Raw genomic sequence first — 27050 nt, 5'->3', positions numbered from 1 at the left:
GGAGCTTCTTCTACTCTCCCTGGACCGTCCAGTTCATCTGTGCCCAATTCCTTCCCTGCTGACGATGCCCCAGGGCCAGGTGGTACACCCGGATCCGAGCTCTCTTCAGTTATCTGCGTGGCTCCTGAGCACCGAGAATTTAAGGATCTGAATATCTCGGCAGAATGCAGAGAGGTGCTTGCTCAAGCTCGAGCCCCAAGTACAAATAAGACCTATCGCTTGCAATGGAAGCTTTTCTGCCTTTGATGCCGGCAAGAAAAGATTCATCCCTACTCTTTTGCTCCTCGTCAAATTTTACCGTACATTCTGACTTTGGCTAAATCAGGTCTCGCTCATTCTTCTATCAAAGTGCACCTTGCGGCCATCTCTAGATTCAGACGGACTTCTTCTGGACCTTCCCTCTGGTCGTCAAGGACTGTGAAGAAATTTTTTAAAGGACTTTTTAGAGTTTTCCCACCAGTTAGGCCTCCACCGCCTCTGTGGCAGCTTAACTTGGTTCTTACTCAAATCATGAGACCGCCTTTTGAACCAATTCATAGGGAGGACCTTAAATTCCTCCCATGGAAGGTGGCTCTCCTTCTCGCCTTAACATCTGCCAGAAGGGTAGGTGAACTGCATGCTCTCACTATTCAAGAACCATTCTTACAGTTTAAAAGAGACACTTTGATTCTGAGAACGAATCCTAAATTTATCCCGAAGGTACCTTTAGACTTTCACTTGAATGAACCAGTTATTCTCAAATCTTTTTTCCTCGACCCACTACTCCTGGGGAGAGGGTTCTACACTCTCTGGGTGTTCAAAGATGTCTAAAATGTTACCTTCAACGTACCAAAGACTTCACTAGATCAACACAGCTTTTTGTGGCTTTCAGTGCTCCTCACAAGGGTTACCCTCTTTCAAAGCGGGGTATTGCTCGATGGATTGCCAGCGCGATCCAATATTGTCACCAAGCGGCTGGCGCATTCTACGAGAGCTATGTCTTCTTCAGTTGCTCTCTTCGCCGGAGTGCCCATCAAGGACATTTGCAGAGCAGCGACATGGAGCAGTGCCCATACCTTTACAAAGTATTACTGCTTGGACTCTTCCACGTGTAGTGACGCTACAGTGGGACAGGCAGTCCTGAAGAACCTCTTTAAATGAGCGGTGAGCTTTCCCTTCTAACCCTCATTCCTTTTTTATTGTCTATTAGCACATTTTGTAAGTCTAGATGCTTTTACTCTTTCTCTCTAATGTTCAATTACTGTTCTATTGCCAATTCACTATGGATAATCCACTGAGCGTGAAGCATCTTGTAAGATTTTATAACATTGTATTGTTAAACAAAATGTGCGTTCTGACTGTTAGCTATTCTGAAACAAGCAATGGGAATCTATGAAAGTTCCAATACTGGAGTAAGAAAACAAGTTACTTACCTGTAACTGTGGTTCTCATGTATTGGTAAGTTTCATAGATTCCCATGCGCCCACCCTCCTCCCCTGGGAAAGCTCAGCCTTCAGCATCTTCTGTTAAACTGTTACACAACGGCTACGAAAATCTGAGGCTCTGAGGCTCTCGCAGGAAGGTTCTATGGGGTGAGGCTGTTCTGATTGGCTGTTCATTTTATTTGGTCTCTTTTACAAAAAGAGGTGGATATGCTACAAAACGTAATGAGGCCTAGGCCTTATTCTGTTTTTGTACCTATTTCTATGGTATTTTTTACTTACCGGGGACTCCCATCTCGACGATGGGGAATGATACAAGCAAAGGGAATCTATGAAAGTTACCAATACTGGAGAACCAAAGGTACAGGTAAGTAACTTGTTTTCTTCTGCTGGGTCCACAGATGGGCTAGCAGAGCACCTTCAGACCCAATTCCAAGGGTCCAGGCCTGGGGTGGCACGATTTTGCCATTGAGGCTTCTGATCAGGAGGCCAGTTGACTAGCCCTTGGAGTCAGTCTGGGGTCTGAGGTTTGGAGATGCAAGAGGGCAGCAGGTCAGCACATCTGGCAAGCAGTCATTCAGAGAAGTAGTCCATCGAAGTGGTCGTCCTTTCAGCAGCACAGGAGTCCTTCTTCTTGGCCTAGTCCACAGCTCCAGACGTGTACTAAACAGTTGGGTCTAAAAGTCAAATATTTATACCGGGTGCTGACTTTGAAGTGGAGGAAGCTTCTAGAGGTTTCCACCAACCTGAGGTGTCAGGCAGCCCCCTCCTCCTTGGCAAACCCTTTGTGAGAGTGCTCAGCAAGAGCTTTTGTGATGTGACAGTTCCTCACCCCATTAACTCAAAGTGGCCCATCCTGTCAATACTTGTCTTCCTTTTGTCTTACTGTCTTGGTTAGGACAAGAAAATGACAACTTTCTAAAAGTGAACACGAGGAGATGATGGACGGAGTGCTGAAACTGTTCAGACACTCACCCCCAGTCACAGATGTGGGTTCAATCCATCATCATTCTTTACCTCACTTCACCACCCCAGTTCAGACCAAGCCATATGCAAATCAGTCTTGACCCTGTTCCTCCTGGGAACAGTCCAGCCTGAACTGCCAAGCCAGATCTTCCCTGTACCGGAAACAAGCATCCTGTGACCGGTTTTGGGGTAATTAAGGTAAAAAACTATGAAGTTTCATCGCTCCGTTCCTTGTGTTTGCTTTGTTCACCCTAAGTTGGCAGGGTAGGCCCAGACGTGGGTCCCTTGCTCACTCTGCCATTGGATTCAAGCTAGCCTGGCTGATGAGAGGTGTTACCCCGAAACTGGTCCCAGAATGCTTGTTTCCTGTTCAGGTAGGACCTGGTCTGGCAGTTCGGGCCAGACTGTTCCCATAGGGCACAGGGTCAAGACTGATTTGCATATGGCTGGGTCTGAACTTGGTTGGTGAAGTGAGCAGAAGATCGATGAAGAACTTAATCCAGATCTAATAGTGACTGGGGGTGAGTGCCTGAAAAGTTTCAGTGCTCCTCCATCATCTTATTGTGTTTGCTTTGGTCACCCTAAGTTGGCAGGGTATGGCCAGATGTGTATCCCTTCTCACTTTGCCACTGGATTCAAGCTAGCCTGGCTGAAGAGGGGTGTAACCCAAAACTGGACCCAGGATGCTTGTTTCCGGTCCAGGGAAGACCTGGTCTTGCAGTTTGGGCTGAACTGCTCCCATGAGGCACAGGGTCATAATATACAAATTTAGGTTAGATCTTTTTCTTGAATTATTTCATTTATTCATACAGAGCGGATCTGGTCCCTCGGCAACAAACATATGTAAAAGCTAAGAACTTGCAAATGTAACATACAAGAAAGGAGCTCACAGTAACTGTTTTCATATACAGACAAAAGTAGCCAATTAATGTAGTTATATGCACATGCAGAACAATCGTCAAAGCAAAGATGTGGGGCTACCTGATGACAATTACTGAGTGCGGCTGAGAGCATAAAATGGGAGAAAACAACAGGTACAACACAAAACACACAAATATCATTATAGTAGTGCTTCCCAAACTTTTTAAGACCATGACCTACTTTTTAGTAGGGCAAGCTTCCTCAACCCACCTAGCTTTAATGGACATGAGGCTTTTTATTATTTAATGTAACTAAAGCATTATGCGGTAACATATTGTTATTTGCAGAGAGCACATTTTCCATTGAAATGGTCACTAAATTTGTATAGTCATATTGACAAAAACTATATTGCACAGAAATAATGGGAGAAAATCGGGTTGCAGTGAACATTTATTATTTGTGCACCACTAAATAACGTGTCTTGATTTGCTTTGATCCTATTAAAATCTTTGTCTCCATCAAACTTCAGAATTACAACTGTTGAATGTGTACAGTTCATTCACAGTTATTCACATTTTGTTGTGTGTATGGAAAAAATGACATCCTACAGTCTTTCATTTGCTTTCACACTTCATGTGTCCCAGCCGGAACATCGCATAATTCACTTTACTTTTCTTTCTCTTGCTGCAAAGTGAGACGAGCTGTAAACCCAAAATCCCAAGTTTAAAAAAGCAATAAGCAGCAGAAGATATAGCCTGGCATTTGACCTCTGCCTTTGAAACCCCGCAAATGTAAGACAATAAATACAGAATTTAAAGGAATCTTTATTTATTGCTTTTATTTTGGCAACCCGCCATTATTCGGCGACCCGACCCACAGTTTGGGAAACATTGCTTAGGGCCTTACTCTGAGTCTGGCGGTTCACGGACCACCAGACTCGGTGGTGGTCTCCCAACCACCCTATTACGACTAGGGTGGTCGGGCCACCCTTGGACCACCGCATCCACCACAACCGCCAGGGAACCTCTGTTCCCTGGTGATTGTGCAGTGGTCCTGAAGCTGCAATATGCTTGGTGGTGCCGCTGCAGCCCCACCAAGCATATTACGAATTTCCTCACTGACATACTTTTCTTGGTGGTGAGGAAACAAAGCAGCTCCCTTGTGCCTCACGCCATGTGGATGCACACAGGTGGGCCCAACATGTGCAGCCGCAGTCCATGCCATGCAGGTACTGCCTTTGACGTTCCCATATATCATGAGCACTGCCCTGGAAACACCAAATAGCCTGCCAGACAGGAGAAAACTCCTAATCTGGAAGGTGTTTCAAAGATGGATTTGGCAGTGTGGGAGTGGGGCGGTCCCGATCCTGCACCACCAAATTATAATAAGGCCCTTAGACTGTACTTAGACTCAGTGATTGAAGGTATAGGAGAAAAAGGGGCAGAAAAAGGGGACAAAACCTAGAAGAATAAACTTTCAAAGAATCGACTGTGTGCAAAAACTTTTATTTTAGTATTAGAAGCACGTTTAGATTTTTTATTTTTTTTGCAGAGTTTTATTTAGCACGAACTTGACCCGAATCCAATCAGGTATCAGAGCGCTTTACATAGCACCAGTTACGTTACATGAGGACACACATTCTTTTTTTGTTAGACACGGGGAGATTAAGTGATTTGCCCAGAATCACAGGATGTTCAGCGTCATTACCGAGACTCGAACCCAGTTCCCCAGGTCCGAGGTCGAGCGCCCTAGCTGGTAGGCCAACTCCTCTCCCCTAGATTAGTTTTATTCGTCTGGTTTCTTCCCTCTAGTTTTGATTGCACTTTTCTAATGGAAACCGCAGTGACAGATTATTAATCACATCTGTTTGTTTCACAGAACCATGTCCATTAAATGTGACGTCATGTGAAGTTTTATCATATTCCTCACACTTACAAATGAGGATCTTGATTGATAAGGAAGTGAATTGTTCAGACTAAAGAAGTGGTATAATGCTAATTCATATTCTCATATGCATTTGACAATTATCTTCTACATTTACTCAATAGCTTCAGCTCAATGTTAGAAATGTAGCATTTAACTAGGTAAAAGGGACCAAGAGTAGATTCACCTAAAATGCCAAATCCTAATACTTAACATAACAATTTGAAATCAGGTATTTCTAGGAAGAGTAGGAGGAGGCCCTTAACCTACTTATGTTGACTTAATATGTAGGTCTTTATCTAATTATTGAACATAGTAAGAACAGGGTAAGCAATATGGCACAGAGGTGTTATGGATTCTAAAGCTTGGGGTGCGACTAGAGATAGCCTGTTCATCTTAGGTGTGTTCACTATAGTGGTTTTCAAACAGTGTTTAGAGCAGATTACAGGAGTATTAGCCACAAAATATTTTAAACTAGGTTTTAGATAAGTGTGGTGGCATAAGAAGATGGACAGAAAAAAACCCAGAAAATCATGATTCATTCTCCAGTGAAGGGCTGCAGTCAGTCTTTCTTTTGAATGCTAGCATCTGAGTGAGGAGTAAAAAGTAAGACCACTGTCGGTAGTCGCAAGATAGGTTGTAAGGTTCAGGAAGGTGATACAGACTTGTTTGGAAATATGGCTTTAAAGGCTACATTTCAGGGTCTGGATGACATCTTCGAAATGGATCTATTGGACTTAGGGACTGAAAAGCCGGAACTAATGTGGAGATGTTAACAGTTGATAGAGGGGGGGGGGGGTATAATTGATGAAAATGCAGAAAGCTTTAATGAAGGTTTTAAATGAATGTTTTCGTATGCAGCTACATTTAAAAGGTGATCATGCGCCCTCGATATGCCTGAAACAAGTGTTTGGATTTCTTGTACAAATGGTAACTCACAATGTGATTAGGCATTAGCACTGTATTGATGTCTATAACCCCTTTAGACCCTCCAATGGCCCACCATAGATGTTAAATAGCTTTAGGTGATATGTTAAGCATTGTACACAATATAACTAGCAGGAGGACTTGAAGTTTTCAATCCAATTTAATAGGCCCGGTCTACAAGAATGAGTTCCACTGCAAGCGCTTAAGCCACACTTTCATGGGGATGGAAACAACAGATATAAATACCCCTTATTCAGCTATATTGGTGTTGAACGCCACTAACAGAAGTATGAGAATGAAAAAATAGGCCTCTGTTTTCATTTAGCACAAGTAGGCTGGCTCCAAACTTCATGCATTGCCCATCTCTGTGCTTCATGTAAGTTAGGTACCAGACTTGTTTGACTTTAGTAAATTAGGAATTTTGTTTCGATCCGGAACTTGGAAGAAGATTCCTACTGGACCAGAAGTGTTTTAGATTCGCGAAGCCCAGACTGACATTTTTTAAAAGGAACATGAAAGATGGAGGGATCAATTTTCTTCTTTTTCTTCTTCTTCTTCTTCTTCTTCTTACTAACACTACTACTAGTACTAATAGAAATAATATTAATAATGGTCTTAGAGACTGGTGAGGAAAGTAGCTGGAATGACGGTGCTATCTGCTTATTAAGGTGTGGTGGTGAGATGTGTTCTGCGTATGCGATGGGTCTTACTGCAAGCTGGTGTGGGATATGTATTACAAGACTGAATTGGACAATTGCAAAAGTTTAGGCTTTTTCAAATTAGATTCAATGGATGTGGTGGTGAAGAAATGCTGAGCTTAAAGGTAGTGAGGCAGGATGTTATGGAGGTGAGGGGGAAGAAGTGAGGAAAAAGGCTCTCTGCCCACTCATCCCAGAAGAGGCTGTGGATGGTCAAGCCAGAACCCAAAGGAATTAGGAAGAGTAGTTGTATATAGTAAATTCCACAACGCAAAATCAGCATAAAATTAACAAGGTTACGCGTGGTGAAGTGTTCTCATTACCTTGGTGTGAGATGTGATTACATTAACGTGTAATTCAAAACACAAAGCATCTCAATGTAAAAATTAATTAATCAGTAAAAGGCCTTTCTAGATTCAGTGATAATTACGGGAGATTAATGCGAAGCCTTGTTTTAAAAGCCTATCAGGCAAAAGCAAGCACTGCATTTTTATAATGTACTGAAGTATGGGGTAGAGGCAACTGCTCGACCAAGGCAGAATCCTGAAAATCCCTTTTATGAGAGGGTTTTCGGGTATGCTCCGAAAAGCTATCTTCGGTTTAAACCTATGGTGTTGAAAATCCCTATTTGTGCTTTTTTGCCTCATATGTAACTGTAAGACCATGGCCATGTGCCAATTTGTGATCTTTTTGTGATTGTGACCGCTTTTGAACCCAGTCGGAAACACTCTTTTGAAATAGCTCTTCTTATGGGCACAGCAAAAATTGATCTGAATGATTAAAGGGGGAATTCTGTGCGCTCTAGTGCATGCAGAGTACATGCGTGCATTACTGAATGGTATCAAATGTGTTTCTGTAAAATGCTTAGTAAATGAAAAGATTAGTTCACAGTAACCACCGTACAATCAGGCCAACGTTGTTTACTTGTTACTAATACGACTTTTATTTGCTAATGTGTATTTTTCTACTTGGGGGGTTTTCTGTGGCGCCAAATGTCACCTAGTATCTGCTGCAAGGCGCTTTCAAGCATGGTCCCGTATATGGCAGCGAGGTGAGGAAGTGAGAAAAGTGAGCAGAAGGTCTACAGTCAGTGAGCTGCGAGTGAGGGTAGAAGCGGAGGGTTACGTGGCATTATGATTCGAGTGCTCTATTGATGTGCAGGGGTCGGAAGAAGGTGTCCTATGGTTAGAGGTGTGAGATGAGGGATATAGACCAGACAAAAAAATTAAGCATTTCAAAAAGAGTCGGTTAAACCTGCCACATATGTGTATATGTGTTTGTGTTCAGAATCAAGCACATGCTGAAAGTGGAATAATAACTAAGCACATCTCTCTCATGCAATTAAAAGAAAATGCGTAGAATTAAATGCCCATGCTGGAGTGTTTCAACGTCAAGCAATGGCGCTCCCGATTCTGCGTCTTGCTTCGGTGACTGGGCACTGCCTCAGTGTCATTTCCTTGACAGGGAGCGCCCTGTGACTTCGCGGGTCAGTCGTGCGTCAACTCGTTCAGGACGAATGTCCCTTCCATTTTAGGATGTCACTGTGTTATTGGCGAGTTAGAAACTGATAAACCATTCTGAAATAAACATAAACCATGCGGAGTCCAGTCAGATATGAAAATATTACTTTTCTTGAGCGAGGTAGTGTCCATCACTCTGCTCCACAATGTGTGTGCGTTACCCTACCACAATCTAACGCTGATGTCTGGGTGGAGGCCGAGGTATGCATATTACCCTGTTAAAACAAGCTAAATTAAGATTAGCTAAATCAGTATTCAACATAATACACTCCTACACCCAGTACGCTGAGAACAGCATGGCATACGTAAATAAAAGGGGAATGGCACGCTCAATCCTGTTGTTGTGTACCTGCATATACAGTTTGGTGTTGCCGTGGTGCCACTGATGCAGCCACTGTATACTTGTGAAGAGGAGCCAGCCCCGCAGTGCCACACAGTCATCACACTCCCGACATCCATCAGGCAGTTTAGGACTCCTGTAGGTGGTGGGATCAGGCACTGTATGGTGGGCTGATGTTGGCTCTCCCCGGTGGATTTTCATGATGGAGTGCCTCACAGCTACAGACGTAGAGGCATATTTATGAGGGGAGTTGCGCCGCATTTGCACCACGCAACATGGTTCAAGAATGACCCAAGTCCAAAGTTAGATTTATGAAGCCACACAGGGCCACCTTGCCTGGCCCTGAGTGCCTTCATAAATCTGGTGTAACGCAACACAACGCAAATCGCTGCTTTGCGTTTCTCTGCCCTGGGAAGACTTTCTATGGGCATTGCATGGGCGTTCCCACCCAACTCCCATGGTTTTTGACGCATTCCCAGATTTACCAAAAGTGGTAGACCTGGGAATGTGCCAACAATATATGCCTTCCCCAGAGGAGGCGTAAGAAGGAGTAATACCTTTATTTCTCTCAGTTACTTCCCTTTTCTATGTGTGCTTCATTCTGCATTCTGCAGAACACATAAAAAAGGCATATGCCTCTCATGATTGTTTTTGTGCAGGAAGGTGTCCTTTCCTGCACAAAAAACAATCATGCATGCAACACAAGCACCCTTGCACCATGGTGCGAGGGTGCCTGCATTGGTGCTAGGTAGCCAAAATGGTGCCAGCACAGGGACAAATGCAGGAGTGCGCCGTATTATTTTAAATACAGCAAATTCCTCCCCTATCCCAGTCACGCACCACAGTGCATCGGTGTTGATATTTTCATCTACATACACTGACTTTATTGCCTAAATTGGTAATAATCATAAACCTCATTCTAGAAGAACCACATCGCCTCTGAACTTTAAAAGCAGTAGAGACCAGATGATATCTTACACATCCAAAATTTAAGAAAGCATTCCAACCATTATGAATCCAAGGAAAATGAATCAATGACCACAAAATGCAGGGATTCAAAGAAACAACTTAATGGAAATTAAGTGTTGAGCATTAAACTGAACCCTTTTATCATATTTGGGGCAATTTGTGAATAAGCGTTTATACCTTCTCCACTTAAGGCCAAATTTGCTTTTTTTTCTTACATGTTGGGGATTCTAAAGGTACCCAGCGTTTATGTTTCCCCCCAGCAGGAGCAATAAAATAGCAATATGTGGCAAAACTTTGGTTTGTTTTGCAAATAAGGTGTTTCTTTTCCTAAAAATGACTTCAACAAAAGATCTGCTGTCCTAAGATCTCCCTGTTCCCAACTGTAAGCAACACAAAATATTTTTTTCACCAGTTATTCCAGTTTTTTAAGGGATGGTCAACATCTTGAATATTTGTGATTTCTACCTTCTTTCAGTTTATTGGGGGAGAAGGTTTGAAATTCATGGGGTAAACAGAAAAGCAATACATTTCTGAAAGTTGACAAAATTCTGAATTCAAGAAGGGGTCTTTACTATAGATTCACTCATGGTTTCCCTAAATACACTAATCATTGATATGAAAAGTAATGAATGGTAGGAGAAAATAGAAACAGGAGACTGTTTTAATCTGTGTATTTTTGCACTGAAGACTAGTTTACAAAAGTAATATACTGTTAGGTCTGACAGACTCTTCTAGTTGAAGAGATATAAAGAGATTACCAATTGTTTAAAAACACGCAATAGCCAGAGCCTTCAATCAGGCTGCTGCTTACAATGCTTTTTCATTGTGGTTTGACCATACATCAATTCATAAAGTCAAAGTCTAACGAAGAAAAATTTGGTATGATAGAAAGCTGTGAATTTTTTAGATGTGCCCAAGGATTTGAGTTTAGAAAAAGGGGTTGTTTATAGTATTCTAAATTTGGGATTGCCTTTATTATAGGACGATTTTGAGAGCCATTAACCACATGCGTTTTTGTTCACTCTGACTTGAAATTGAAAATCAAAAGTAGATAGAAATTAAATAAATAATAGCAAATGTTCTACTGTTCTCCATTTCAATCCTTCTCCCAATAAGAAATGGCACTCAACATGTGTGAGTGGGCCGTGAGCATGGAACAAGAAAGACCTCACAACATGGCAACATCAAGATTTTGAACTGAATTATATTGATTTCTGGAATGGGGTAGTTGTAATCTTTGTTCCTGTAGTTGGCTGGTGCTGAAGGAAACCTGTTAACACCAGACCTTGTGAAAGTGAGCAGCCTGACTTATTGTTGAAGGGGTGTTTGGCGTGGTGTTCTTCCACTGAGAAAATACATTAACAATAGGGACTAGTAGTGCAAAGGTTTTACATAAATCTGGTTAAGAAACGATATTAACTCCAGTGTGCCATTGTCTGCATTTATGTCATGAGTATCCCTTCGTTCTTATGTAAAGAATTACATAGACTAGCCCAATAATTACATTTTGCCATTCATGATTTTGCCATTAATGATTCCCATATATAGTTTAAATGGTGGATGAGACTTCAATTGTTAGCCCTGGTATATGGGTTGCACTCAGATAGAGATTTTGCAGTTGCTGTTTCAATATATACTGCTGCCACTTCAAGACTTTAAGAGTAGCCTTTCCTGAAAATGTACTCATCAGGGGATTGTGCCTCTGTCCGCAGTGCAGTGGGTCTTCGGCTGGCAGCGCTTCAACGCCGCAGAAGTCAAGCTTCTGTAGGAAATATGGAGCAGAGGTGAGACCACATCCCTGATTTCAGCTGTGAGCTGTGAGCCTTGTGGGGATCTCAATACTGTAACTCTGTTCAGCTGAGCTCTGCCTCTCATGGCAACTTCCTCAACATAGCAAACACAAGGTGCTTGTTTGTGGTCCAGGGAAGACCTGGCTTTGCAATTCGGGGTGGGCTGTTCTCATGAGGAACAGGGTCAAGACTGATTTGCATATGGCTTGGTCTGGACTGGGGTGGCGAAGTGAGCTAAAGAACAATGATGGATTCAACCAAGATCTGTGACTGAAAAGTTTCAACGTTCCGCCCATCTTCTCCTTTTGTTTGCTAACGTCCTCAACATCCCAGAGATAGAATTTCAAGGCCAGACATCCCTAAAGTATCTCTCCATTCTGATAGCTGGAAAGAGATGCTGCCACTTCTCTTCTTTGCAAACTACACGTTCCTCTTGTGCATTTTGTTTTCCAATATCACAATATTGTGCTGTTGATGCTTATGCTGTTAATTAAATACGGCAATAAACCAATATGCCTAACTGTACTGGGGTACAAAATATTGGAATGAATGATGTTTTGTGCTACCTTTGGGCTGATTTCCTGTTAATGAAAAATAAGTCCACTAACAACATATAAGAACATGCATGTTGAACATGTGCTGGTCAAAATTGCTGGTTCAAATTGCGCACACTCACTGGTATTAGCATCCTTTCTGTAATGCTTAGATCTACTCAACCAATCAGAAGACCTAGAATACTGATATTACCTACTGTTGTTTGATTACCTTCTAATTTCAAGCAAAAACCTGAAACATGGACATGAAACAAGCTTGTGCATCTGGCTTGTCAGATTTTTTTTAAAGATGAAAGTTGGATGAACGGGTAGTAATAGCCATACTGCCCTCACCCTACTGACATTTTGTTAATTGCTGCATTGTTTTATGATCCTTTGGCATCGGCCCATTTAACATCTGATAATGCCCTCACCTTGGGCAAAAACACTTGGAGAAAAGTCTCTTTTATGCCAACATAAAGGGATTATCATGAAATAATTGCTTTTCACCCTAACAATGCACCGCATTTGAACACATAAGTTGGTTGATGGGTATTGTCCACTGATAATGGCCTTTAGAACTTGCACCTTTTCCTTACAAAAAAGGAAACATGGAGGTGTCCTCTAATAGACATGTGAGAAGACTTTTTATGATCGTGTGAAAAACATCTCATAAATCCATGGAACTTCTGATCCTGCTGCCTGATCTTACTGCAGTGCACATCACTGGAATTAATTCACAAGCTCACTTGGTCAGTTTTATGTGTCGGCAAGGAATGTACAAAATCTCTGCTGCAAGTACACCTAGTCAATATATACTTATTGATTATTCGCCTTTGAAAGAGTTGACATTTGCAGAGATTCAATTTTCAAATGTTGCATTTAAAAGATGGCTCCCACAGGAGTCTCAAAACATGTCAATAAATAAAACCATTTTGCAAATTATGATTTATGTGCCTCCGACTCATGTGCATGAAATCAACACCTACTCTTGTGATAAAGAAAATATTCAATTCACTGCATGAAATGCATTTTTTAAGTATTTATTTCAACTTCTGTGTCTTTGTAGCAATACGATTTAACTTTAACAAACATAATGCTGGCTATTTATATAGAGCAAATCTCAAACTCAATCTCAAACATAGATTTAGAATTCAGTACCACTCATTTTCATCAGTCTTAGAATTATGAAAGACTGAGGATGCCCTCTCAGAATTTAAACCTTACACCTGCAGATAATAAACAGCTATGTATAGCATGCATGCTATCGTCTAAGTCACTTTGGAGCATATTTATGGGGATTTGGCTCAGGGCAGCGCAACAAGTCACCTTGCTGGGCAGCAAAGTGACAGGGCAGGAATGCGCTGTATCTATGGCATACTGCATATTCCTGTCCTTTCCCCCTGTGCTGGTGGCGTTTCGGCAGCCTAACACCAATGCAGGCACCATTGCACCATGGTGCAAATGTGCCTGCGATGCATGCTGGGCTGTTGTTGTCCAGGAAGGGGTACCTTCCTGCACAAAAACAGTCCTGGGAGGCTTTTCCCTCTTTGCAGCACACATAGAAAGAGGAAAAAACAATGAGAAATAAAGATATTCCTCCTTGTTGTGCCTGTCCTGGGGAGCCTTAAAGTGTTGGCACATCCCAAGGTTTACATGAACTTGTAAATCAGGGGATGCGCCAAAACCCACGGGTGTTGCGTGGGAACACTCACCGCAACGCCCATGAAATGGCTCTCTAGCACAGAGTAAGCCAACGCAGTGATTTTTTGCTGCATTGCCTTACTCCATATCCACAAGGCCATTCAAAAGCCACACATAGTGGCCTCGCGTGGCCTCATAAATATGATTTGTTGGTTTGCGCTGCCGTAGCCTCACAACAAGTGACCCAACAGCAGCGCAAGGGGCTCGTAGATATGCGCCGCTATTTCTTTTAATATAAATGTATATACATGGTAGAAAAGTGCAACCTTTTCTATGGTGAATTTATTTTATACTTTTACCTCTTAGGGGGTTTCATGAAGTTCACGTTGATTGAGTCTCTAAACAAGAAAATCGAAATTACTGGAAAATGCGTAGTTTTTGGTACAAAACAAGTCCCAGCAAAAAGACATTTGCTGGAAAAATCTCTCGCATTTCCTTTTACTATTCATGAAAATTCCGTTCGTAGGTGAAGCTGTATAAAATTGATTAAACTTTGCAACTTCACGCTTTCGTAAAGTTTTTAACTTTGCACATTTTAGCCAGTGGAATTCTAATTTATTCCTGTTGTAAATTAAAAATATCCACCCAACAATTCTTAGAAATGCAAGATTACGAGTAAATGCGCAGTGTTTAACAAGGAAAACGATTCAGCACCCTGAATGTAAAAATTAATACCTTTTAGAAGAGTTCAAAATGCTTATGGAAATAATTATATGAATCACCCACATATCCAAAACGCATGGCGTTCTCATATAGCTCGTTTGACATTTTAAATATGATTGGCAATCCTTTTCAATCTAAGGATATTTTATTCCTGAAAGTATACTGATCAAGCTGTCACAAGTCATTGAATACAGGCAGGGTCCATTTTAGACCTTTAACTGCTTTGGTGTGGCCACTAATTATCAGAAGTTCGCAAATGTTAAAATTGGTCCTGTGTCTCATCCTAAAGACTTGTTTGCATTCGAATTCCCATTTGTGTTACAAATATCGCAAATTGTTAAATAGATTGTGAATTACATTTTCATTTTGAATCCACTTTTATGCAAATAACCGTTCAATTTTCTTTTATCTATTATCTGTGCAGATTAGAGATGATAATAAGAGACAGCACCCATGCCTGGTGGAATTCTCCAAACTTCCTGAGCAGGAGCGCAACTATAATTTACAGATGTCCCTGGAGACATTAAAGTGAGTGTATTTACCTGCCCGCCATCGTAGCTACCAATTGGACATTTCGGCGTGATTGATGTTGTTACATATGCGTCTTATAAAAAACAAAATTAGCTGATATTTTTAGGAAATAACCGAAATGTATCATAGAACTGACACAGCTTCTGGTTGGTCGAAGGTAAGCCAAGACTATTGGCGCTTTCATGATATGGAAGGCTAATGCCCTCTATAGTTGAGCCATGGTAATCCCTACTCTATGGAAACAAGGGTCAAATTTACCTAGACCTAACACAGCGGCCAAAGTTTGTGTGCTGCATTGCATGAAAGGAAAGCGAGAACACAGCCATTTCTAGAATAGTACGGTGCTGTTTCTTTTCGTGAGCGTGTACCACATGCACCCACTTGAACCGTAGTACAAGGGTGTGTGCTTGATGTCTACCATAGGTTTTGCACTGGAAGGACACCTACTTTAAACATTATTGGGTGAAATATAGAAGCAGCTGGCAGGGACGCAATCAGATTTGGAGAGGTGGAGGTCACTGTTTCCCCCATTAGGCAAATACAAATTGGTATACACTTCATCAAAGTCAGCACCAAAAAAATCTACTACTTGTGTGTTCAAAGCTAAAAGCTTGACTTTTCTAGCAGGTCTAATTTTCATTCCCATGTCTCAGTCAATTAGTTTTATTAATGCCAGAAGGCCCTGCTTTGGGTATCAATCGCAGTTTATAAATAATAAATAAATGAATAAGGCAAAATGGTTGTATTCGTTTTTGAAACCCCAGGGTATTTTGTTCCACCATTTGAAACAAGGTAAGAGAAGGCACTATTCATCACATGGCATGACAAGTAGCCGAGACCATCAAAAGGTTCACTGAAGTTGATGTGAGGTAGTGACGCTTAAGAAAAGCCAGGCAAGAAGCCCTGTGACAAATGCATAGGCATTGTAAGATGGCTCTTTTTGGAAGCGAAAACCAATGCAGTTTTCTCAGGTGACAAAGAGATATGTTCCTTGCGGTAGAGACCGAGACTAAGACATGTTGCCGTAATCTCCCTCAGTAGCAGCTTTGTCTTGGTGTATTTAGATATAGTAAATGAAACACTGGGGTACACACAGGTGTCAAAGCACAGCTTATTTTCAAATCATCATCTGTCCAATGCCCCTGATCCTTCCATGGCTGCCACAGAGAACTCTTCATGTTCTAAATATGTAAATTGATATATAGTATTACCTCTTTAAATTCGGATTAGTTGTAAAAGGAAAGGCCTTAGTGATAGAAGAAACTGGCCCCTTTCTGTAATTTTATTGCTTCAAGGATACGGGCTACTTTAATAAGGTGGGTTGTAACTCATAACACAGGACTCTGCAGACTGTTGTAAGATTCATCAATGGAAGGACTTGTAAGAAGTCTATACCAACTGAACGATATAGAGTTTGGCGAACAAGGTAATCTTTCCCAAGCTGATGGTATGCCCACATTGTAAGGGTCAGGAGGACCGCCAGCTTTTCTACCCCAAAAATGCTTGGGGGCTTATTTACAAGCCCCGTGCGATGCGGAAACGTCACCTTTTTTGACGCTCTGGCTGCTCAGAGTGCATAGCCATATATATATATATATATACGAGGCCATGAAAAGGCACCCTGCGTGGCTTTTCATGGCCTCCTAGATATGGTGTAAGGCAACGCAGTGCAAGTCTCTGCTTTGCCTCACACTGCGTTGGGGAGGTGTGCCATGGGCAATGTGGTGGGTGTTCCCACTCAATGGCCATGGTTGTTGACACATTCTCAGATTTTACAGCACAGCATAAATCTGGGAATCCGCCAAAACCTAGCACCACCCCACGGGTGGCGTAATGAGGAGAAATAACTTCATTTCTCCTCGTTTTGTCCTCTTTCTATGTTTGCTGTATTCATTCATTCTGCAGCAAACATAGAGAGAGTATAACGCCTCCATTGAGGTAGACCTTCCTGCACAAAAACAATTGCTTGTACAATGTGTACACCCGTGCACCATGGTGCAAGGGTGCCTGTGTTGGCACAAGGCAGGCCTTTGTGTGCCAGCGTGGTGAAAGAGAACAAGAATGCGCCGTATCTCATAGATACAGCGCATTCCTGCCCTTTTCTTTTGATGCAGGACAGTGCAGCAAAGTGACGTGCAGCGCTGCCCTGCGTCAAATTGTTGTTAAGAGCCCCTTGGTACATCAGGCCCTTTATTCCATAGCCTACAATGAATGCCATGTAAGATGGTTTAAGGCAAGCGAGGGCTCTCATTTGTCTATAATACACCTGTTGCTTTAGTTAGAGACTGCAAGAGGAATGTCTGTGATATCACAAATCGGTATGCTAAATTATAAATCAGTAACTAGTAACGCAAGGGGAATCAATATAAAATATTGGACCACAAAACTATTGTGACACAAATATCGACTTCCAAAAGATTGTGAATATAAGTACTTAAACCTAAGGATAGATTTACTATTCTTAACTACATATCTACATACCTTGAACATGTATATCATCGAGGTGGCTTTAAGTATAATAAACATACACATACTTAAATACATTTACCTTTACAATATTTTGATATTCAGTGTAATTTTCACAATATTTCTATTCTTCGATGTTTAAATCTCGATATTTTGGTAGAAAAGTTATTATTACTCCTTTTCAGGCATACATTTTGCATTTTTCTTCGAACACCGTAGGAAGATGCATGTACAGTATATAAAAATACCTGCACACAGGCAGTATCTTTATGTGTGTGTTTGAGAGAGAGACAGAGAGACTTACTTTGATAAAACCATAAAATGATACGGTACATTGACTGGAGAATGAATCATACAGGAGCACATGTACAAATGCTCTTCACTTTTTAAATTATACCCTAAAGCCCTTGCTAGCACACTGTAAATATCTTCACATTTGACTTATTTTGTGATTATAACACGGAACAGCTGTTTTTAACATGCGGGAACAGCTTCCTACTCCTAATTACTGCCTGTGCTGCTTGGCTGACACAGATTTGATGGCAGCCTCGTAGATAAGCAATACAGGAATAGTTAAATCCTCTGGCGGGGAAAGTCTTACATCACAGCTTTATCTGCCTGAGCTGCGATATACATAAGGTTGCTGGTTTTCGTTTCACTGCATCTGGCAACATCAGAAGGTAGGGTAAGAAAAGGTGAAATAAATGTGCAGCAATGTCAATGCCTACAGTCTATAGAGGTGCAATGTGTATTCAAAGACTAGCGTCATTTTATTGGCTGCATCATTTTAATATTGTTTATTCCCCAGCTCAGTCAGATACTTTTCATTTTGATGTGTCTGAATTTCATGTAGGCTTGTGGGTTTCTACCAGACCCTAATCTCTCTTTTGAAGTATGTACAAACTGTGTGACCTTCTTCAGTAATTTTATCTGTGGTTCTTTGTGGAACATAAGATGCCTTCTCTACAACTCTGATATCAGAACTGACACTGAGTCTTTTTTTGCTTCTAAGCCTTATTACATAAACATCCCCCTGGGTGACATCAAACTTCTCCTTCTCAAAAAACCTTCGGCATTGTAGTATCTGCTGCTCCTCTACTCATATCATTAATATAGCAGGGCACCAAAATGCCATACGACCAAACTGCCCAAAAACCATATGGCTGATAAAGAAGGTGCCCATTCAGAATTATAGCACTGGCCCACAAAATAATACACAAGTCTCCTTAATACACCTCTGTATGTTGCATGTCAAAACCACCTCACTTCTTGAACATGACGTGTTGAAACCACCTTGTTCACATCCCCCACAATAAGTTCAGACAGTTTTTAATGAATAGTCACTAGGTCTCAAGCAAAATCCTACAGTACCTAGAAAATACGTAATCTTCTTTACTTTCAGTAGACTCCTGAATGCTTGTTTTTATGAAAGCCTTCAACTAATTCTAATCTCATACTTTTTTGTATTCCCTTTCACCTTGCTTCTACACTTATGTTGTTGTGCCGGCACTTGCACCTTAAATCTTTTCTTAAAATCATCAAATATATTTACCTATTGGTTGTATGGACCTTTGCTAGTTGACTTGAAGTGCTGTAAGGGAAAAAACATCAGAAATACATTTCTAACTTTTGAAGCCAATGTGACTCTACAATGAAGACCAGAAATCAATACATTTGATTAAATTGGCTTATTTTAGGATAAGAATCCGTCCAGTAAATAAACAAAATTAAGTATATTCCCAAGGGAACACACTAGTCTGGAATCTGAAATGTGCCAATTAATTGGTTCGTAATAATATAAGATACATAATGGTAACAGCCACAACGAGAATAAAATAAATTGCTGCAAAAAGGTGTTCCATAAAGAAACTTCCCTTTTCTCTTCTAAACATGGATTTAGCACAGGGTTAACTGAGGGGGATTTCTATCCAGGAAGCATAGAAGGTGTCAGCATAGAATAGAACATCTGTAGACGTTCTGGGAAAGAAAGAAAGTGTTCAGCATGAAGCCTCACACTTAGGAGAAAGCCCAGAAAGAGAGCTCTGACCCCTCTCAGAGTCGGGGAAAGTATGCCTAAGTGTGCCTAACTAGCTATGGAAACACCAATTAAATACCACAGTAGCTTCAAACACATTAATATAACTCTTTTCTCTACTAAGAACCAACAAAAGTTCTGAATGTGAAAGGATTTGATATGCTTCCTTAAGTTCCCATCTTCTGCAAAACCACGCTCGCAGGTGGCAACCTTGGGCACCTCATCATCCTGGTACATGGTAAACAGAAGGCCTCCCCTTTGACCATTATTTCTCCGAGTTCGCTGCCAGCGTTCTCATCATAAGCCTTACTGTTAATCATCTAACACAAGTTTTTCTCTAGCTAACGAGAAACATATTAACGCACCTGCAATAGGAAGAAAATAGCCTGCTGGCAAGGTTAAAACACACATTTGAATTAAGACCTAAAGTCAGGCTAAAGGTCTCATTACAATTTTGGAAGTGCGGTAGCAGGTCTGCCCCACTCCCACACCGCCAAACCTGTGGTTGAACCACCTACCAGATTAGGCAGCCAAGAAAACAGTGGTGGAGAGGAAACTTAGAATATGCTTGACAAGAGCTCGGCAGCCTCAAGACCGTGCCACCGCCAGGAATTTCGAAAGACCGCCATCACTGTGCCCCTGCGAGTCTGGCACTCTGTGTACCGCCAGACTTGTAATGAGGCCCTTAGTTAACTCGACAATCAATATGAGCTTTGGTTACACGATTATGTATACAAGTATTTATTAATTATAAATGTTAGACAGGAATATGAAAAGAGCATAGTTACAATTGAACAATTAATTGTTCTAAAACACTTGTGTATGGATTCCTAATGACTGCGATGATCGCATTTTATTATTTGGTTAAAATGCATCACATACGTTAAAAAAGTGAAGTTAAATGCTGTAAAAAAATAAATAACTGTGTATTTGTGACGTATAAAGGGTGGAGCCTAATTTACACTGCTCCACCTACCTCCCGTCTTGGTCAGACAACTTGTGCCCTAAGTGCTACGATATAAAGTGTAAATGTACACATAATTGTGCTGAACTAAGTACAGATAGTAAAGAAGCACAAAGAAGACAATTGGTAAAACTAAAAACAAATGTATTTCACCAGTCTATTGACCTTTCATTAAGCGATACTTCTTTAACCATTTATTTCTGTAGATTTCACTTGCTCAACAGAATTCTGAAATGAGCTTTCACTGGACCATAATAGAGTTATCCCTATAGGATGTAAACTTTATTAGCCATTAGTATTTGAATTTCTTATTTAATGGAGAGTTCCGTTTATGCAATCAGACTTTAATCACAAAGCTTATTACTTTCTACTTTTGAGTCAAATTTCTAATATCTTTTCGAAAGGTGGACAGCAGGGTGACGAGATGGTCTAGTGACTACATTATCTGCAATGCATTGTCATGTGGAGGTATTAGTCCTGGTTAAGAAATCAGCATTTTACATGCACACTTGTATGCAAACATATAAGGGCTAATTAGGATGTCGGAGGCTTTCTGACCGATATCCCTGGTTTGACTTCCTACTGCCATATTACTGTGAGGTGCCTGCCACATGGTGGAGGAATTTACACATGCTCCAATTTCTGTATGCAAGCTCGTGCTACAGCTGGTCTACGGCCGCAGCACAAGCTCCCATAGAGAAATGGGAGTATGTGACTGCACCATGTGCGGTCGCATTGTAATTGCGGTGTCAAGACTGCCGACTGGAGGTCAGTCGATCCCAAGATGGTCCGCCTGACATCGTAATCATGCCCATAGTTTTCTGTAATCAGCAAAATGGTTGAATTGTTTATCTTTTTCACCATTCTCGTAATGCTAATCACATTATTCTGTTTCCTTTTATTAATCACTGGAGCGCACATATATAGTTATGTAAACAAACACATAAAAATGTGTGTGTATGTTTATATATACATATCACTAATATCAAATATATATATTTTTCATTATATTATTTGTTTGTGTTTTTTTAATTTACTAATATAAAAAGCATATAAAAACATATATATATTTATATATAAGCACATAAAACAAAACAACAATATTAAATATATTTAAACTATAATAAAAATATAGTCAACTCTGTAAAAAACTAGACATGCTATATCCACTTCAGTCTGTGCAATACTAAGGAAAGCGTTGGTCTCTGGAGGGGTACAATTTACGACTCCCACTCCACTGCGTGCAACAGTAGGGAAAGCGTTGGACACCGGATGGGTAAAATTTACTATTCCCACTTCAAGTCTGTTCAAAAATAGGTTAAGTTTTGGACTGAGAAAGAGTAAAATTTTGTATTCCCACTCCAATCAGTGCAACAGTAGAGAAAGCATTGGAAAGCGGAGGGTGCAATTTATCCAGTATTCGGGTATCTTTCATAGATTTACATGCCTGAATCATTCGCCGTCGCCGAGATGGAGCCCCACGGTAAAATACAAAAGTAGTGCCATAAGTAATAAATAGTCTAAAAGAGGCCAAAGGCTATACCTTTTTATTTTTTTTTATTTTTTATTGGCAGATACTTACAAAAAAAGCGGCAAAGTCATATGATATGCAACATTCATAATAAACATTCTCAATGAATAGCATGAGAGAGGCCTTGTAGGGTACCTAGAATCGTACAATGTGAACATGGCACGTGTACTGCAGTGCAAACAATTTTTGAAATACAGTTCAAGATCTGAGACAACTTGAAAAAACAGCTAGATACTTTACATATGCAAAGGATATACCCGAGCAATTTAGTTATTCTGTACAGTATTTACATCGTCTAGTTCCGTTTTATTTAGGGCAGTAATCCAATTCACAAACGGGCCTCAAATGTCTTTTGGTCGAGACGCTGTTGGCATTAGGTCCCAAAAAGCAGTAAGCTGTTCTTGACAAAATGTGATGTCCAAAGGCTGTACCTTAGTAGCCTATCTACGTCCTTATAGGAAAAAGGACCAAAAGTCAGCTCCAACCAATCAGCTACCAGCACCCTCTAGAACACTCCCAAAAGAAGCCAGTTCTCCTTAGATTTTCACCCCACGTTGTGTGTAAGGTAGTCTCCCTGAGTGCTACTCAGTTTTCTTCTCTTCAGCTCTTCAAGCAAATATGTCTGACAAAAAAGGCCTCTTCCGCTCCTGCAGGACCTGTGGGAAGAAGAGGGTCCATGTAGATGATCTACATAAAGATTGTCTTTATTGCTTCTACCCTAAACATGAGGCCAAAGACTGTAAAATCTGCCGTACCTTTCCCAGCAAGACTCTCAGGGATAAAGTGGCAATATTACTTTTATGGCTCAAGTCTTCTAAAGAGCGACCTCCTTCTTCAGCTGAGGAAGAAGACTGAGCTTCCACATCTAGTAAGAGGGCTAGATCTCAAGAAAGCTCCACAGGTAAGGGAAGGAAACATCTTAAAACTTCTCAGGATAAGTCTGTCCATAAAGAGATTTCTAAACATTCCTCTGAGCCAACGTTGTCGCCGTCCTCTACACCGCTTACAGAGCGTCCAAGATCATCTTCTACTGGCTCTGTAAGTAAAAAACACTTAAAAAAATCTGTGTCGACGACAACTGTTCCTTCATCGTCGACGATATGTGTTACGTTATCGACACCATCGTCGATGGCAACTGTTACAATGATGGCTATTTCCTCTCCTATCTTGTCTACAAGAATCACTATTAAGAAGAGGCCATCGCTGTAGTCCGTCGACGACGAAGAATCCATCAGTGAAGCCACCGTCGATGACAGCGCCATCGGCGACCGAGCCATCGACGACATCACCGCCGCCGACGAGCCGTACGACGACGAGCCCGCAGACAAACATCGTCGATAAGTGCGCCTGTTACCTATCCACCGTCGACAACAGGACTGTCGATGAGGGACCTTCCTTCAGTACTTGTTTCTGCACCGTCGACGCCCCCGTCAACGAGAGTTTTCCAGCTCAAGATGTTTCAAAGGCCTTTTCAACAACAGCCTTTTCAGGACTATAGTAAAGTGTCTCCTCTATTGCCATCACACCTTTTAGAGGGTTTCATGGAGGAGGAGAATTATGATGATGATGGTCCATACGGGGTAGCTCATAGTCCATCTGAGCTCAATGTTAAATGCCAAGACATTGATGATGACGATGATTACAAGGAGGGACATTATTTTCACAAACAATATACGGCTCCACGTCATGCCTATCAGTTACATCACAGACAGGAACCACGCCATATAGAGATGGCTCATCTTCCTGCAGCACTTATTCAGGATCTGCATGCTATGTTGGTGGATTACCGTCAAAGATTTCCTCCTCAGCAAATTCCGACAGAGAACCCACTTCCTCAAGTAGAGGTTCCTGCTCCAGTACCAGAGCGTACTATACCTAGTACACCGGCTCCTGCACAGGATCCACCTTACACTGGACACTAGGACACTTCCTCCTCTGATGAAGAGGTGGAGGAAGGCGAATTGCCTGATCAGGCAAATGCTCCGGATCCCAGGGATGATTTAATAATCCAAACACCATCTCTGCACTTACCCTTTGATTCTCATCCTGAAGACATCGGAGGATTTCATAATTTGATGCAGAGGGCAGCCTCTAGGTTCCAACGGGTAACAACCTTTACAACACAGTCATTACATCGCACTACCTTTACATAGCAGTCATTACATCGCAACATCCTTTACATCGCATGTCATTACAATGCAGCCATTACATCGCATGTCACTACAACGCATGTCATTACAACGAATGTCACTACAACGCAGGCATTACATCGCAAGTCATTACAATGCATACCATTACAACGTATAGTACCCTTATACTATCCAACACTTACCCTAGTGTTGCACTCACTGGAGTTAAAATAGTAAATGTTACCCCTACACTATCCAACACTTACCCTACTTGTGAGAAGTTGGCCTGGTATATGATGCTCACTAGTTAAAGTGATCACCTTGTACCATGCCACGCAACCCTTATGGTGTGGTTGTAAGTCAACCTTTTCGGACTAGCTGCCCTAGTGGTAGCGTAGGCTAAGCAGTCTTTGAGGCTAAACTCGTGAAGCGTGTTAAGCCAGCTGTTTTACCAAATGTAACCCCCTTTTATACCAATGAAAGGACACCACACAGATATGTATTCAAAATATATATGTATTTATTTCTCAAAGTAACCCCTAGTCTCTTTATGAGCACAGGAGCACAAATCGTCAAACAAGATTACAGTAGAATACACAGAAGTTGCACTTTATATGGATAGGCCCTGGTGGCCACTCAAACCATATACTAAAATAGTGGTATAAGTACCACGAACAGAAAAGGGAAAAGGCCTAGGGCCTCTAGAATCGCTGGGCCTACAAGGAGCTAACGTCAGTTAGTGACCAGGAGGTCCACGGGTGGCGTGTGCAGAGCAAATAGTCACACGCGTGCTCCCATAGGTTTCAATGGGTGCGTAAAAAGTACAAAGTTACTGCAAAGAGGATCTTCCGGATGGACTAGGAACTCAAGATTTGGAACACAGGCACTAGAGCTGTAATACTACACTTGGGCACAGGTGTGCCAGCTTTACCTCACCCACAGGAAGCGGGTGCATAGGCCTCGAAGTGCGTCGGGTTTCTTCTATCTGTTCCGTGGAGCCTGAAGACAAAGATGCTGCAGGCGGTCGGTCCGGGAGAGATGCAGTGGATCCAAGAGTGGATCGGAGATGTTGAAGACCTGTAAGCAGAGGGGACAGTGTTCACAGTCACTAGCCAGTGACCAGCATGGCACCAGGTGGGTACCAGGCAATGTCGGGTGCAAACAGGAAGGAAGGTGTAGCTTGTCTCTGCAGCCACGTGGTCCCTGGAGGTCGACGACGTCCAGGAGTCGGTTCACGAGTTGTCCCACGCAGGCTCTCGCTGTCGGCGGTGTCGGCGACTTGATCGAAGCAAACAATCCTTGGCAAAAGCAATTGTTGTAGGAGATGAAATAAGCTGATGGTTCTGACCAGCAAGGTCAGAAGGACTGCTCCTTTGAAGGGGAGCAAGGGCCAGTCTGGAGCAACCAGACCAGCGGTGTATTTCTTGAAGTTCGTCGCCAAGATGGCTACTAGCCAGCGGGCCAGCAACCGGTTAGGCGCGTCGAGTGGCAAAATGCAGAAGGGCCCCACGCAGATCGTGGAGATGCTGGAGGGCTCACCTTTGGTGCAGATGCTGCTCGGGTGTTGGGCTTCTCAGATTCCAAAGCACAACTTGGAGGGAGCCTCGGTTGTTGCACTTGTCAGCTTGTCGTAGTCGTTCCAAGATGGCTGGCTCCACGTGTCTCGGTGCCTCCACGGGTCTCCTCTTTTCAGGGACTGTGGATCGGGCGGTGAGAGGTCTGGAGGTCCAGGTCTTGTCAGTCTCTGGGCTCGGGCTCCGGCGGGAGGCGGCGGCAAAGCAGACGTTGATTCGCTGGATGGTGCTTGCGTTAGCAAGGTGGTCACTCCCTGACCACAGGGGAGATTGGCTTCAGTCCTCTGTGCAGCAGAGCGTCGAAGTTCCCGTCTTCTTCTTAGTGTTAAGTTGATTCCAGGATGTCTGAAGTCTTAGGACACAGCTCCTACCTTTAAGCGGATTCTAGGGGCCGGACTACCTGCTAGGTCCCTCCCTAAGGGTGGGACCAGGAAGGGGGGTGGTTACACCCCCAATCCTTTGTCCAGCTCGCCCCAGGCCCGGGACTGGTGTGCCCCAGGACCGGTTTGAACTGGCATATGCACCGAGGCTCCTTGTGAGCCACAGGCATGTCTGGTTTCTTTCAAGCCCTACCTGACCAATACACAAAATCCTGTCTGGGGTGGTGCATGCACCTCCCCTGGCAGGAAACCCTTTGTCCACACCTCCCAAGCTGGAAGGACTCCCAGCAGCAGGAGGGCAGACTTGTGTCTGTGGTGGCAGCATCCATTTTGTGGAGCTGAGGCTATGTCTGATTTTACCCGGGTTTCAGGTACTGTACATGTCGTGTCCCTCTAGAAGGGTGGAATGCTAACCCCGTCGCCAGAATTGGCGAGGGGTTAGTATTCCAATTCGTATGACACCTTACTCGACATGTTTTGATAAAGCCAAACCAAGGATAGCATTTAACCGCGAGGTTCATAATGCACTTAAGAGTATATGGTATGACGATATCTGGGAACAGTAGAAGGAAGTTGTTCCGACCACTGCAGACAGGCTCAGCTCATGCCAGAGCACCATCTCACATGGAACCAAGCACTCTGCCTTCAGGATTGTTAAGGCCTGCCATAGGAGTGACGTATAGGTTACCAGGTGTCCCATTTAAGGTTAGGTATAGGTATACTACACCTAAGTAAGAGGTGATTACACCAACTTACCCCAGCTGAGTGATCAGCCAGTTGTGTCAAATTGTTAGGCCAAGCCTGGGGTGGCATAATACATGCTTCAGCCCTTGGCAGGCCTTGGGTACACCAATGCCCTGGGTACCTAGTGTACACTGGTACAGGGGCTGACAGGGTGATCCACTTCCAATTGGTTATGCACCTAGGGTGCATAGTTTTAATTTAGTAGAGAGAACAGCAGGCTGGGGGTCTGATTGGCAGGCCCACAGCCTCAATATGTCAAAAACCAGTGAAGCAAAAAGCAAAAATGTGGGGTGACCATAGGATAGCAGACCCTACTCTCCTACACTACTGTTGCACTCACTGGAGTTAGAATAGTAATTTCTACCCCTACACTATCCAACA

The 27050-nt window shown here is 42.4% G+C and overlaps 1 protein-coding gene across 1 annotated transcript in view; it reads left to right on the top strand.

Moving 5' to 3' along the window:
- RYR2 (ryanodine receptor 2) overlaps positions 1-27050 on the top strand; it is a 3458987-nt gene that overhangs the window by 1494011 nt on the left and 1937926 nt on the right. The window contains exon 22 of the mRNA XM_085612346.1: positions 14740-14843. Within this exon, the coding sequence (XP_085468472.1) occupies positions 14740-14843 (104 nt within the window). The remainder of the gene's footprint in view (positions 1-14739; positions 14844-27050) is intronic.

The sequence above is a fragment of the Triturus cristatus genome, chromosome 6, assembly GCF_964204655.1.
Source record: "Triturus cristatus chromosome 6, aTriCri1.1, whole genome shotgun sequence".
Lineage (NCBI taxonomy): Eukaryota > Metazoa > Chordata > Amphibia > Caudata > Salamandridae > Triturus > Triturus cristatus.
Note: the sequence above shows the minus strand (reverse complement) of the source record. Positions and strands in the feature narration are given on the sequence as shown.